The sequence below is a fragment of the Helobdella robusta genome (assembly GCF_000326865.2).
Source record: "Helobdella robusta unplaced genomic scaffold HELROscaffold_46, whole genome shotgun sequence".
Lineage (NCBI taxonomy): Eukaryota > Metazoa > Annelida > Clitellata > Rhynchobdellida > Glossiphoniidae > Helobdella > Helobdella robusta.
In genome coordinates, this window is record NW_008705138.1 from 1,292,469 (window position 1) to 1,308,093 (window position 15,625).

The following is a 15,625-nucleotide window of genomic DNA, read 5'->3' on the forward strand; positions in this document are numbered from 1 at the left end:
ATGATATATCTACTTTTTAATTTTTTTATAAATTCGTTCATTTATAATTTATGTTCCTATCAACCTATTATCCAACGGCGAGTGAATGGTTAGGTGGCGTGATGGCTCGATGGTTAAAGGCGTCTGATCTTGCTGCTGCAGTGACTGGGTTCGAATACAAAAAAATCTCCGCCTATCATATGCAATGTGTATGATGCGTTGTTTTCAGGCGTATCCATATGCGCTGTGTGTGTTTGTCGTTGAAACCTCTGAAGCAAGCGCAAAAGAGAGTAACCTTTCAATTCAATTCAATAATGAGTTTATTTTTAACCTTTTATTTATCCGTAATTATCCGTCCATCCATCCATCCGTCCAATCATTCCTTCTCTTATTATTCATTCACTTATTAGTTTTTATTAATTCGTTCGTACGTTCATTCAATCTTTCATTCATTCAACAGATTGTTGCATAACTGAATGTTTAGCAAAACATGAATGCAAGCAACTCTTCACGAACAACTGCCTTCCATTCTTGTGCCGATCTTTTGGTTAGTACATGAATGAATTATTGAATGAATGAATGAATGAATGGATGGATGGATGGATGGATGGATAAAATAATGGATGAATGAATAAATGAATGAACGAGTGAGTGAGTGAGTGAATGAGTGAGTGAATGAGTGAGTGAGTTAGTGAGTGAGTGAGTGAGTGAGTGAGTGAGCGAGTGAGTGAATGAATGAATGAATGAACGAATAAACGAACGAACGAATGAACGAATGATTGAATGAATGAATGGAAGAGTGAATAGATAAATAGATGGTAGAAATGTGATCCGAATGTAATTGTCGGGTTTGTTCGGACTCGAATCAAAATGCAAGGGGGAGCGGTGCTCGTAATTAAAAATCATCTAAACCATATTCCTTTCCAGCCTAGAACACTGAAGACAATGAACAATTTGGGGCTCTTTGATTCAAATTCAACCGACGCCGTTCATCATGTTATTCAAAAATAAAGATGTTTTATTCAATTGTAGTTGCAAACAAGTGTTGAAAAAGTTCACACGTGATATACAAAAGTTTATAAAATTTCCCTTTTTGTATTGCAGTGAAAAATATTCAATTAATTAATTTTTTTAACTCAACTTCATTGGAAGGATTCGGTTTTTACGCGTTGGATTCGAAAAATCCAAATTTCACCGGATGTCGGAATTTGGGCGCGACTCGGCGGCATTGAAGGGGCCCACTCCGCATTCGGGACGTCACATCTGCCAGACCGAAAATAGATGGACGAATTTATGTAAAAACGTGAACAAAGAAACATACATACGGAAGAATGCTTGAATGAGTAGATTCAAAACTGAATGAATGAATAAAAAAACAAATTATTAAAAAAATAAAAAAAAGACGGGCGGAGAGATGGATCAGTGCACTATTCTAGTGTGAGAGAACGAAATGATGGATGTTCGGTCAACTCATCATGTTAACTTCGTGAGATGCCATCTTGCAATTACGTCATAATAAGAATAATAATAATAATAACATTATTATTATAATTATTATTATTAACAGTAACAATAACAAATGCACTAAACAAATTTAAACTGCTGAAAAAGCGGCGGAAAAATGTTCGGCCTTAATTAAGAACTATGTCAATGACTATTATTATTATTATTATTATTATTATTATTCCACAAAACTAACTTTTCTAAATATAAAGAATATAAAACATCAAAATACCTTCAAAATCTAAATAACAATTTGATAGACGAATTGAAAAACTCAAATATTATAACTCAAATATTAAAATAAATTCATTCGAAATTTCCCCTCTAGGTTTTTTTTAAATATTTTAAACTATCATTAATTAATTTTATTTGGTCTGACCCTTTTCATAGAAGTTTAATTAATTCCGCAGTATCGTCATCTTACGTAATTTACTGTGATAGGAACACGATTTGAACATAATTCAATGCTGATTCTATTTCTCTTTGTGCCCATTTAAAATGTATGGCGAGCATTCTAGAACATCTATATAATTAACATTATAAGTTTTTATTACTTTAACATTATAATTACAACGTATGTTTTAAAAATGAAAATAAAAGGATGTTCTCATTATTTTTATTATTATTATTTTTTATGGTTTTTAAGTCACACAGCTTTTTAAGGCTGGGATAACAGATGAATCCGAGTTCCATCCAGAAACTTCGGAATTTTATCCGAGCACTTTCCTCAGGAAGATGTGGGCAGTTCCTGACAAATGCAACTTTTTGCACCTCCACCACCTTAGGTTTTCCAGGTTTCTCTTCTAGATTTTTCTTCAACTCCATCCCTACTACTTCCATTGCTCTAACTACCACAGATATTGTTCTAAATTTTACCCCCTATATTCTAGAAATTTCAACTTCTAAGTCTCGTAACTTTAGATGTTTTTCATTCTTTTTTGCAGTAATATTTTTATCTTCTGGTACCGAAATCTCAATCAAAAATTTCTTTTGTGTTCTTATCTCAATATTCTAAATCTGGTCTTCCCGCCATTATTGTTCTGTCTGTTATTACAGTAACGTCCCACACTTCATCGTGACTTCATCCGTTTAGACAACTTTTTCTGGTTTGTGTTCCTTTGTATTTTTCAGTCACCGTATTTTTAATTTCTTTACGTATTTTTCAGTGGATAGACTTTGCCAATTTGTGATACCGATTGGGATATTCAGTTGGTGTAAGTGCAGAACAACCGGCTATAACATGCCCAATATAATCTTCGGTTTTATGACATGACACATCTGCAACATCTTCTTTTAAAATACGTCTTTTAAATCCTCTTGTGTTTAACTCTTGATCTTGGGCATCAATTATTAATCTTTCTGTTTCACCTTTCAACTATTCTTTCTTCAGCCATAGTACAGATAACTCTGCCAGCATCTTTTCAATCTTGTTCTCCAAGAAATTGCCCATGGTGGGGTTTTTATAGTGCCTTCTTTCTCTTTAATATATTTTAAGCTCTGTAACAATTTTTTCATTCGTCAGTGTTATTTGATTCAATTTTTTAAATATTTTTTTTACTCCTCTTACAACGAATATTTATGCCTTTATTTCGTCAAATTTTATTTATTTTATTTCGTGCATATTTTATAAAGGGATCATTTTTACTTTTAACATATTTTGCTAATTTCAGGATTGATTGTTCATAAAACGTCATCACTTTCATAAGTCTTCTTCTACCATTTTTTAAGAAATATATATTCTATCCTTATATGCTTCCGGATAATGAAAATTATTAATTGTTAATAGCTTTCCTGTCAATATTTTCAATTTCTGGTCTCAACCGATTGTAAGTACCAAAACTATATGCCAAAACTGGAACAGCTGCACCATTGATATATCATTATTTTATTTTTAGGTCACCCATATAAAATGGATGCATGTTCCACCACTGATTGACTTACTAGTAACTGATCTTTACAACTTGCGGTGTTTCTTTGGCATCCTTTTGTTTCTTCAAGAAAGATGTTGTTCGCTCGGTAGAGACGAATGAGCACACATTTATTATTATTATTATTATAGTAGTAGTAGTAGTAGTAGTGGTAGTAGTAGTAGCAGTAGTAGTAGTAGTAGTAGTAGTAGTAGTAGTAGTAGTAGTAGTAGTAGTAGTAGTAGTAGTAGTAGTAGTAGTAGTAGTAGTAGAAGTAGTAGTAGTGGTAGTTGTAGTAGTAGTAGTAGTAGTAGTAGTAGTAGTAGTAGTAGTAGTAGTAGTGGTAGTTGTAGTTGTAGTAGTGGTAGTAGTAGTAGCATTGAGGTTAGCTCAGTTGTTGATGTGGTGTTGTTGTTATAGTTGTTACCAATGACAATGTATTAATTTTAGCAGTTACACCAAGTGAAATAATAATAATAATAATAATAATAACAACAACAATAATAATAAAAGTATTAATAATAATAAAGCTTCACTTCAACAGACATCATTCATTATAATTTTGTTACTACGGCTTTACTTTTATTCTTGAAATGCCGCCATTTTGTTTGTCACGTGATATCTAACGTCACTTCCGGTCGAGTTTTATTGGAGGAGAGCGAGCGGTCATGATAAACGAATTTGCTTGTCAGAAAATATTATTCGCGAGTTTCTTTTCATTTGTATAACCTCATCATTTTTTCGTGCTCTTCATAATGATAATTATTTTGAAACATTTTTATTTACAATTCTTTTTGCTCACTCACTCGCCCATTCATTCACCCATTCATTCACCCACTCATACATTCTTTTATTTACCTCCTCCATTCCTCCACCAGTTCACTCAGTCAATCTTCAATTTCAATCAGCACCTCGCATCGATGGCCACTTGAAACGAATTGAATCTTTTTCTCTCTCCGAACATTTTTACATCTCTACCTCAAGAATCACCCACCGTTACTCTCCACTTTATCTTTTTATTTGTTTCTATTTTTTCTTTTTTTTCTCCCTCTTATTTATCTCTCTCTTTCTTTTACTTCTTTTTTTCTCTCTCTTATATTTTTTTCAAGTTACACTCCTTCCTTCTTTTCTACTTATTCTTAATTCTTTTATATTTCTTTTTATATTACTTTTTTCTACAGTTTTAATTTTTTCTGTGTCTTTTTTACTTTCAATGTTTACCACTTTATCCATTTTTTCATTTTTTTGTCAAATGTTTTTTTAACTTTCCACTTCTTTTTTTTATTTTTCACGCTTTTTTTATTTTTCAATTTATTTTTTTTCAGCCAGTTTTTCATTCACCCCTTTTAATTTATATTCATTTTTTCCACCACTTTTGTCTCCCTTTGTAAGTTGTTTCGTTAATCTTCACCCGCACCCGGTGTGTTATCCTGTGTTTGTACTACCTTCTGTTTGCTTTGTTAATGTTTATTATTTTTATTATTGTTTTTTTATTTGTTTGCCCTTCCCCTCCTGACGTCATTTCACTCCTTTCCTACCTACGGCTCCCACATTATTTCTTGTTTGGTTTTACATATTTTTTTAGTTTTTTTATTAATTTTTTTTCCTCTCTCCTCTCTCTTCTCTCCCTCCATCTCTGTACACTTCATGATTTAAATTGTAAAAAAAATTTTTTTATTAACATCCTCCCACTCAGCTCTTATTAGATTTTATTCTTATTGAATCTCTTCAGAATTCTGCTGTGTTTCTTTCCAGTTTCATTTTTTATTTGTCTCCCTCTCCTTTTTCATTTTTACTCTCTCTCTTTTTTCTTTCTCTCTCTCTCTCTCTCTCTCTCTCTTTTTATACATAATTTTGTTGTTGTTGAAATAGTATATTAGTTGGAATTATTTTGGGTTTTTTAAAAATTGTATATTATCTCTTTCTTTTTTATTTACACTTTTTCTTTCTTTCCCTCTTTCTCTCTCTCTCTCTTTCTCTCCTTCTCTCTCTTTCTCTTTTTTTTTCTCACTTTTTCTTATTTTTTATTTTTTTTATTTTTCTTTTTCTTTCTCTCCTTCCCTTTATACAATTTTTTGTATTTAATTGTATATTATTTGGTATTATTTGGAATTATTTTAAATTATTTGTATTGTATTATTTCATACTGTTTCGTTTTGTATCATGTTAGATTTTATCATTCTAAAATGTTTTGTAATACTTCGCATCACTTTACTGCAGTACATCCTATTTTCTTTGTATCATTTTTAAGAATTTGTATTGTTTTTGGTATTTTTTGTCACTCTGTGATAACTTGTATCATTTTGTATTTTTTTGTATTATCTTGTATTGTTTTGTATTGCTTTGTATTGTTTTGTATCACTTTGTATTGATTTGTATCGTTTTGTATTTTTTTTACATCACTTTGTATTGTTTTGTATCACTTTGTATTGTTTTGCATCACTTTGTTTTGTTTTTATTACTATATACATAGAAAGTTTTACAAAATTTTTGTATTCTTTTTGTGTGGGAGCGATAAATTTATATGATCAACTCGAATGTACTTCTCGCCAGAATTTATTTATTTATGGTCATTTTATTATTGTTATTATTATTTTTGTTATTATGTGTATAGCATATCAATAGAAAATAAATAAAGTGAGTGAGTGAGTGAGTGAGTGAGTGAGTGAGTGAGTGAGTGAGTGAGTGAGTGAGTGAGTGAGTGAGTGAGTGAGTGAGTGAGTGAGTGAGTGAACGAACTAACGAACGAACGAACGAATGAATGAATGAATGAACAAACGAACGAACGAACGAACAAATGAATAAATAAATAAATGAATGAATGAATTTATGAATTAATGATATTTTATGATATTTTGAATTAATGAATGAATAGATAGATGAATGAATAAAATAAATAAATTAATTAATCAATTAATGAACGAATAAATAAATGAATAATAAATAACTAAAATAAATAAATAAAATGAAATATGTAAATAAATTGCTTCAGGATTACTGTGTGAATGAATGAACGAACGAACGAACAAAAAAATGAATGAATACATAGATAAGGAATTAATGTGTGAATGAATGAATGAACGAACGAACGAAAAAATGAATGAATACATAGATAAGGAATTAATGTGTGAATGAATGAATGAACGAACGAACGAAAAAATGAATGAATACATAGATAAATGAATTAATGTGTGAATGAATGAATGAACGAACGAACGAAAAAATGAATGAATACATAGATAATGAATTAATGTGTGAATGAATGAATGAACGAACGGGCACACAAAGAATGATTCAATGAACGAACTGTTAATAATTAATAATATTAATAATCACGACGACGATGATGATGACGACGACGATGAGAATGATGATGATGATGGCGAGTTTGATACTGCGGAATGGTATATAATAAGTAACAGTAGACTAATGATGTAAAAATGATTCCGCATTAATAATAATGATCACGTGAACACTACTATTGAAAAGTTTCATCTTAAATCTTTCTCTCTCTCTCTTTCTCTCTCTCTCTCTTTTTCTTTCTTTTTCTCTCTCTCGTTGTTTTTTAATCTTTTTCCGTCTCTCACCATTAACTTTCTTTACTTTTTTTTATTCTTTTTCTTTTCTCTGTCTTTCACTCTTTCCTCCTCCTCTCTCACTCCTTCTCACTTTACTTTCAATCCATTTTTTTTATTATCATGTTTTTGTTATTTTTTCAAAATTTTATTTCTTTTAATTTTTACTTTTAAATTCATTCCCTCTTCAAATCTCTCCTTATCTCAATTCCAGTGTCGTAACATAATGTCCCAGTTGGACTTAACAATTTTATCATCACTCTCTCCGCTCTTCCATATCTCTAATTTTTCTATTTTTAATTTATCTCTTTTTTTTATTATTTGGCATTTCTTTCGTAATTTTCGTATTTTTTCTAATCTCTTTGCTACTTTCTTTTTTTACTCTCTCTTTCTCTCATTCTTTCTAACTTGTTTTGATCTCTCTCTCTCTCTTCCTCTAACATATTGTAATACCTTATTTTTCTCTCTATAATTGTCTTCTTTGGCACCTCTTTCTTCTTTCTCTCTTTCTCGTAGTTCAGTGTTTTTTTTTACATCATTCTTTTCGTAAACTTACGTAACTGTTTATTTCCTTCGAATTCACTTTCCTTTTCTCTCCCACTCTCTCTTTCTCTTTCCTCCTTCTCTCTTTTTTCATCTCTTCTACTTTTTCTTACTATCTACCTCTTTTTGCTTTCTTTCAATTTTTCCACAATAAGGAAAACCTTCGTAGAAATATAAAGTGCACGAGCAATACTGAATGCACTATAACAATGATCATTATTATTATTATTATTATTATTGTTATTATTATACATTCGAAATTTCTACATTGGGTTTATTCAAGCAATTTAATTTATCTCATATAAACATTGTTTGGTCTGATAACTTTTGCAACGACCTTATTAAATCTGCTGTATCATAGTCGTACGCTCTCTATTGTGATAGAAATTTGAAATGAACCAATTTTGAAACTAATTAACTCTGGCTGTACTCACTCGATTTGAATGATGAGCTTCGCAGATTTGATAAAACACTAATTATTTCATTGACTTTTCACTTTATTTTACTTAATTTGTATTATCATTTTTATTGATTTTATTGATGAATAAAAGATTGTTCCCATATATTATATTATTATTAATATAATTATATAAATTATATAATATTAATATTATATATGTTATTATTATATTATTGTTGTTATAACATAACCGAACAAGAGAGTTGTATTCTCACAGTTTACTGTTTTTCTAGCAATAATAGTGTTTTAACGAAGTTTAACTATTTAAATTTGGTTTTAAAAAAATTCGCAAATTGTAACGAACATGGCCGTTGTTTTAATTTTAATAAAAACTATATTTTTTATAATTTAATATGTTTAATTGTGGTTTTAAATCAAATAATTTTAATTAACGCGACCAAATGTCCGTATTGTTATAAAGAGTTTATATCATTGAACAGACACTCCTGGCGTTGTACAAAAGCTACTAAGATAGAAACTGTAAATGAAAACAATTCACCAAATATTAATATTTCGTCTAGTTTAATAAATAACGACAATAATATTTCAAATAATTTAAATAATATGTTGACATGTTGCTGTGGCCGACCCTGTAAGGGTAGAAAAGGATTAAGAATGCACCAAAGAACTTGTAAAATGTGCAAATCTCTCAAAGCCAAAGTAGATGAAGGAGAAACATCCACTTCTTCTGACCCAGGTCGCTCTGGTTTCGAACACAAACCAACACAAACGGAGACCCCACAACCGCTCTCAGGCGTTAAACTGCCAAAATCTCCAGCGGATTGGTCAGAAGCGAACGTGGCTTTTCAGAGTGAGTTGGATTGCCTAAACAACATGGATTTAGACAACTTTGCAACACATTTTCAACAAATAATTTACTCTTACTTCAAAACAAACTACGGCGTTGTAAAAACTAAATCAACAAATAATTTGAAAACAGACTGCACAATCAAACAACAAAAAAAAGGAGCTAAAACAACTAAAAGCTCAAAACTGCAATAACGTTTTCAACACCCATATCTCAAAACTGAGTAAATTAATTCGAGAGAGATTGAGATTAAAATCCTCAAAGAAAACGTGCTCCGCAATGGATACAAACCAGTTCAACAACAATTTTTGGAGGGCCTGCAAATCATCGTTTTCATCATCAACAAATGTAGCTCCTCAATTTAATGTGGCCGACGGTGAAACTTTTTTCCGCAATGGATTGATAGCCGACGCTCGATCCTCATTCCAGATTGGATTCATCCCCTGCCGGAACCGTCAGTTAAGGGTGACATCGTTAAACCGACATATAAGGAAGTCGTGGCGATTGTTCGAAGGTGCAAGGCGAAAGCCATACCTTGTCCGCTGGACCAAATTTCGGTTATTGCGCTAAAAAGATGTCCAATTCTCCGCACATACCTTCACAAATTAATAGTTAAATGTTGGAATGCCGGAAAAATTCCGCTGTGTTGGCGAAAAGCCTTAACGATTCTTATTCATAAAAAAGGTGATGCAAATGACCCGGCTAACTTTCGCCCCATAACTCTCCAGCCTGTACTATACAAGATATTTTCAACATTAATCAAAAATCGTCTTCACAACTTCCTCCTACGAAATAATTTTATCAGCACAAATATACAGAAAGGTTTTTACCCTACGCTCGATGGCCTAGCAGAGCACACACAGATGCTATCACATCTAATGAAAGATGCAAAAAGATATCAACGCTCGATAATTATTGCTCTACTGGATCTTCGGAATGCGTTTGGGGAGGTAAGCCATCAGCTTATTAATTCCATTTTACTCTACCATCATGTTCCTCAATTATTCCGAAATTTAGTTTTGTCAATCTACTCGAGCTATGCAATATCAGTATCAATTAATGATCAACTCACACCGTTGTTGCCAGTAAGAAAAGGAGTGCTACAGGGTGATCCATGTTCGCCGTTGTTGTTTAACCTTTGCTTTAACCCGTTGATGAAAATCTTGGAGGGTGATGAATTTAAACAATGCGGCTACCTGTGGGAACCAACGTCAGATGTGAGGGCTAGACCACGGCTGCAGTTTGCAGATGATACAGCGATAATAGCACACAATTCGGAAAGTGCTCAAAAGCTAATTGATCTGAATCTAGCTTGGTGCCGATGGTCAGACATGCAGATGCGAGTGGACAAATGTTGTGTGCTCGGTATGATGAAAAAAGATGGCTCATATGACCAATTTTTGCCCAGGTTGACAATAGACAACATTCCCATTCCACCCGTTGAATTGGGCTCTGGATTCAAATACCTGGGTAAAATATACGATGCGGAACTAAAGGACACAAAGGCCAAAGAAGAAATGGTTTCCAAATTAACAAGACTGTTAAAGAGGACAACGGATCTAAAGGTTTCCACTCAAATGAAACTCCAGGTCTTAAGAAGATTTATCCCGTCACAATTAAAATTTGAATTGAGAAGCTATAATCTTTCACTGACGTGGATAAAAAATAACTTGGACAACATGGTGACAGAGGCAGTTAGAGATTGGCTAACGATGCCAATTAGCGGTTGTGTATCAGAGGTTCTAGGGCTACCATTGAAGACAGCAGGTCATAATATTGTTTCACTCAGGGATACTGCGTTAAAAATGAGATTAAAACTCCGCAATTACTTCAAAACGAACCGAAACTCAGAAATTCGCTGTCTCTGGCGGGAAACATCAATAGACTACAAAATGGTGGACAATTTATTATCAGATACAGACACAACAACTCATTCGTTAAAACATTTAAAGGAAGATCAGATAACGGCCAACTGGAATCATGTTGTGTCGCTTCAGAGCCAGGGTTCCATCGTTAAATCAGTAACAGAGGTAATATCACCATCGCGAATAACAAATTGGTCAAAACAATTAGATTTGGTTTCAGAAACTCTCTACAAATTTGCCAGGAAATATCTTATACAGCAATTGCCGACCAACGCCAATCTGCTCAGATGGGGAAAGTGGATCTGTTGTCGCGTTAGCAAGATATACTGAACGTCATAATAAAATTTTATCCGAGATCGTCAGTTGGTTAAAGACATGTCGACAGCCGGACTGCCGGATATTCGCTGATATCGTCTCGGAGGGAGTCCTGCCAATATCGCAACTGTTCGACACTCTTCGTCCAGACATCGCCATTTTGCGCGACCACAAGATTGAAGTCATCGAATAAACGGTGTGCCATGAAACAAATCTGATAAAATCAAAAAATTACAAACAATCGAAATACGAAAATAACTTGAAATTGTGTTTAAAGGCTGACTTTAAAAACAGTTTAATTGTTTTGAAAACATTTGAAATCACCCCGATTGGCTTTTTTAATGTTTTAAACTTGTCTCTAATTAAAAATTCATGGCCGATTACATTTATTAACAAATTAACTTATACAGTTATTAAATCGACGTATGCCATTTATTGCGATAGAAACAATCCGTAACCAATTTGAATATTTTACCGTTTTGCACTTGTCATAGATAATGAGCATTGTGGTTTTATTGAATATTATTACATTAGTATATATTTTAATTATTCTATTTTCTTCCATTCATTAGATTGACTTTGATTGAAATAAAAGAGTTTCCATTATTATTATGCTGTTTATGTTTTTGTTGGTAATGGTATTGCTGTTAATTCACTTATTCGCATATTTTTAAGACCTTCAAAAAATTTTCCCGATAAGCCCATCGAAAGTTTTCATAATTTCATCAATTAAAATATTTCAGATGTTTTGCCAAAAAACTAAGAACAAAATATTTTAGTCTGTTTTTTCCTGTCATTAGTTCCTAAAATTGATGATTTCAGTTGACTCGTTCATACGCTTTTCAAACGTATACAGAAATTTCGGAATGTAATTCAACTCAAAAAGTAAATCTCCCGACAACGTACAGAGCTGTGTCCTTCTGTCGCAACAAATTACGACAAATTACGAACCATTCGACTGAAACGAGAAATACAAAAATATAATGTAAAGCCGAAAATCCCACAAAATTGTTTCAAAAAATTTTTTCTTGCTCTCTCCTTTGCCGGCAATTTGGAAAACCATTGACTCCCGGGAAAAGTTGTGCACATTTGAATTTCCAATTTCATTCCTGGCGAGTAAGTTCCAGTAAAAGTTGTGATGGAGGCATTTTCGAATGCATTGGTGACCGTGTAGGGACCATTCTGGATGTGTTGTTGAGGGAGCACCCTTGCGTCCCGTCGCGGATACTTCAACAACACCTCCATCGGGATCGATCCGGAAACTACGCGGCTAACTAAGAAACGATTGTTTTGTGGGAAGTGTTTGACGTAAGCGTCCATAATTTTTGGCGGATTTAATGAAGTTAGCCTAGGTTTCGATTGTTATTTTTGAAAAATGGCGATGAAGATGACTGCGAACCAGATAAGTGTTTTTAACAATCTGCAAGATTTCATCGTTCTTCATCATTGGGAGGTTTCTTAGCAAAAAAATTAGCCAGGATTAGCGTGTAACAGCGAATAGTTTTTGTTTGGCAGTTGAAATTGAACGGCAGGCATAGTAAATAGTGGCATAGTCTTTGTTGTTAGTTTAGTGTGCGATAGTTTATAATGCTGTTTATATGTTGTCAAGTAATGACGATGGGTGGATGGTTGGCTGGTTAGTTAGCTGGCTTACGACAAATACGTAAATGAATATTTTTGTAATGAAAAATTACTAATCACGTTGTTGTAGTTAATAATATTAATGTTACCACTGAAATTGGTATTGTTTTTATTATTATTAATTCTTTTATGACGTCACGTGTTAGCACAACATCACATTTTTAAATGAATATTAATGAATTTCTTAATACTGAAATTTGTTAATTATCTTGTGATATTTAACTTTTTTATATTTTTCTTAATAGTTATAATAATAGTGATAATAGTAATAATATAACTAATATATAACAATAATAACAACTATGATATGTTTTTCGAAATTAATATAAAACCAAATATAAATAACAGAAAATAAAACCATGTTAAATAAAATAAACTTGAGATCAATCTCCCCCTTGCTTCCAAATGAAGTAAGCACTGTAAAAAATACGATTAGACAATTGCATTTTAAATTTTTTTTGAGTACGGAGAAGAAGAAATGAATATAATCTGATAATTTCTTTAAAAAATTAGGCTCATCCACTTAGAATTAAAAGTGCGTGTAGAAATTTTTTTTTGTGAGGCATCAAACAGAAGAGCGAATATAAATAAATCGTTTGATAAAACTTTTAACGATTCATGTCTAATGCTTGAAGGTGATGTTAAAAAATGTAAGCATACGTTGCACTGGCTACCTATAAAATATAGAATAATTTTTAAAATTTGCACGTTCATGTATAAGTCTCAATCTAAATTATTTCCTAAGTACTTATCAGATATATTAATTGAACCTAAACGCCCCGGTTTACGATCGTCTTCTTCTTCTCGCTTTTTCTTAACTCGTGTTAAACACTCTTTTGCCAAATCTGCTTTTGCTTTTTCTGGTCCTTTTCTCTGGAACTCTCTACCTACTTCTCTAACTATTTCTCCATCACTTGCGAAGTTCAGAGCGGATCTCAAGACCTATCTGTTTTCAAAATTCATTGAGGAGCGCTGTTGAACATCGCGGAAATAGCGCTTTATAAGCTAATTGATTGATTGATTGATTGAACATGAAAGAAAATAGTTGCTTCAAAATAATTAAGGTAGAATAGTTTTTTTAAATGTTCAAAACACAAGAGCATTAAAATCAATATTTCTGTCAAAAAATCAATTTGAAGTCATTAAAACTGTGTGACATTTACACATAAATAAATATTATTAAAAAATAATATTTTTAACAAATTTGAACATTAAATTAATTTACTTGAAAATACAAATTATAATAGGAAGTAAACTCTTATAATGCCACCCAATAAAACAAATTCTCCCTCTGTTTATTTCAAACTCCATACTGCCCTACCTAAAACTTTGGACGCCTTAATATCCGAATTCGTTTTTGTCAAAACAGTAAAAAGTTGATTCAGATGAGAGGTTGTATTCATTACCCACCGTATCCGTTACTATATATGGTCCGTTCTGGATGAAAGTTTGCGGGTCAACTCTGATTTCTCCGCTTGGATACTGCAGAATCACATCCATTGGTATCGATCCCGAGACTATGAAACTGACCAACAGTCGATTGCTGTTTGTTGTGGTTTCTTGGTGTACACTTCAATGACCACCAGAGATTGGGGTTTTGTTAAGGTGACCACCAGAGATTGGGGTTTTGTTAAGGTTAAGGTGGACAATTTCGGAAATGCTTTTCGTTTTTGTTTAATGCTATATAAAACTGGTAGGATCTGCTGCTAAACTTGTCAAACACTGAAGTTTTTAAATGCTTGATGTAACCCACTATTTGGCAGCCTTCGTCCTTGTCGTTCATTGTCTACTTTGTCAAATTCTTATAGTCCTATTTGAAATAAAATTGGCTTCAATGAGTTGAATCATGTAAACGCGTTATGGTGGTGTATACATTTTTTGAGATAATAATTATTTATATGACAGGTTTAAAGAGTATTTTCAATGGTCTCATTCATTATGTCCTTAAGTTGTACTTAAGTTGATTGGACCAAGTCAGGTCGATGAACGACAACAAAATGTAAAAAAAACTTAACAAAAAAATTTCTAAAATGTTTTTCGTTGCTTTAATACCCGATTTGGACCACGCAAATAGAGAGGCTTGTTGTTGCAGTTTGATTTCGTGTACCTTCCAAATTCTACCCACAGAGATTTTGTATAATTTTTGATCGACATGATGTTTGTAGGTAGTATTGAATTGTTGTGTTTAGTTTATTGATGACTGAAGGAATGTTTTTCAATTTATCGGACTGTTGATTTTTGGTCTTTGCACTTTTTTCAAATTGTTCACTTTGATGAAAAATTCAAAATGGCTTCTAGTATTAATTTATGTTGTAGCTGGGTTGAGTCAAAGTCCTGGACAGGAGGTCTGATTCTCCGGTCCCCTCAGTTTTTGATGGTCATGGCATTGCTTGGTAGGTAGTTTGACCAAAGTGTGTGGGTCTGGTGTTGATGGGGTGTTGCCAATTATGTGCATCGCCCTTTTCTACCTCTACATCTCTTTCTGCAACAACATGATTATTATTATTGTTGTTGTTGTTACTATTTTTGATATTTTTTTGTTTGGACGAAAGACACACAACTTACTAGATAATCCGCAATCTCTTTGTGCTTGAAGCCAGTCACTTCAATATCAAGACCAGGCGCTTTAACCATTACAATATCCCACCAGCCTCCTTAATTATTAAAAATTTACAAGGAGAATTAAAATTGTGTTTGTGAGTTTCAACGTGGAAATTTTCAGATGAAGGAGGCGCAACGCTAACAATTGAGTTGGCGGTGATTGTTTTGTGGGAGGTAGGAGTGCCGGTCACCGTCATTAAATGATTTATCGCCGTGTGAACATTTTCTTCCTAGAATTTACACAATTTATTTAAATTATTTAAAAATTAAATAAAAAAAACTACAAATATTAGTTTTAAAAATATTTCCATCTTTTATTTTCGCTATTTTAAAATTCAGACGATAAACAAAAATTTGTGTGTAAAAAGACAAATCAGTCCAAAACTGATGTATTAGAAGTCATAATGCAAGCTATCATTACTACTGGT

General features: G+C 32.5%; 2 protein-coding genes across 2 annotated transcripts; one reads left to right on the forward strand and one right to left on the reverse strand.

The window, feature by feature from the left end:
* Positions 1-8,603: 8,603 nt before the first annotated feature.
* Positions 8,604-9,345, forward strand: HELRODRAFT_178234 (hypothetical protein; the record flags this gene model as incomplete). The annotated part of the gene is made up of 2 exons (XM_009026346.1): positions 8,604-8,765; positions 8,908-9,345. The coding sequence occupies 2 exons, from the start codon at positions 8,604-8,606 to the stop codon at positions 9,343-9,345; spliced, it is 600 nt and encodes a 199-aa protein (XP_009024594.1).
* Positions 9,346-11,506: 2,161 nt separating this feature from the next.
* Positions 11,507-12,275, reverse strand: HELRODRAFT_178235 (hypothetical protein; the record flags this gene model as incomplete). Its single annotated transcript, XM_009026347.1, has 2 exons — positions 11,507-11,569; positions 11,907-12,275. 2 exons carry the CDS (start codon positions 12,273-12,275, stop codon positions 11,507-11,509), a joined length of 432 nt encoding a protein of 143 aa, XP_009024595.1.
* Positions 12,276-15,625: the final 3,350 nt, after the last annotated feature.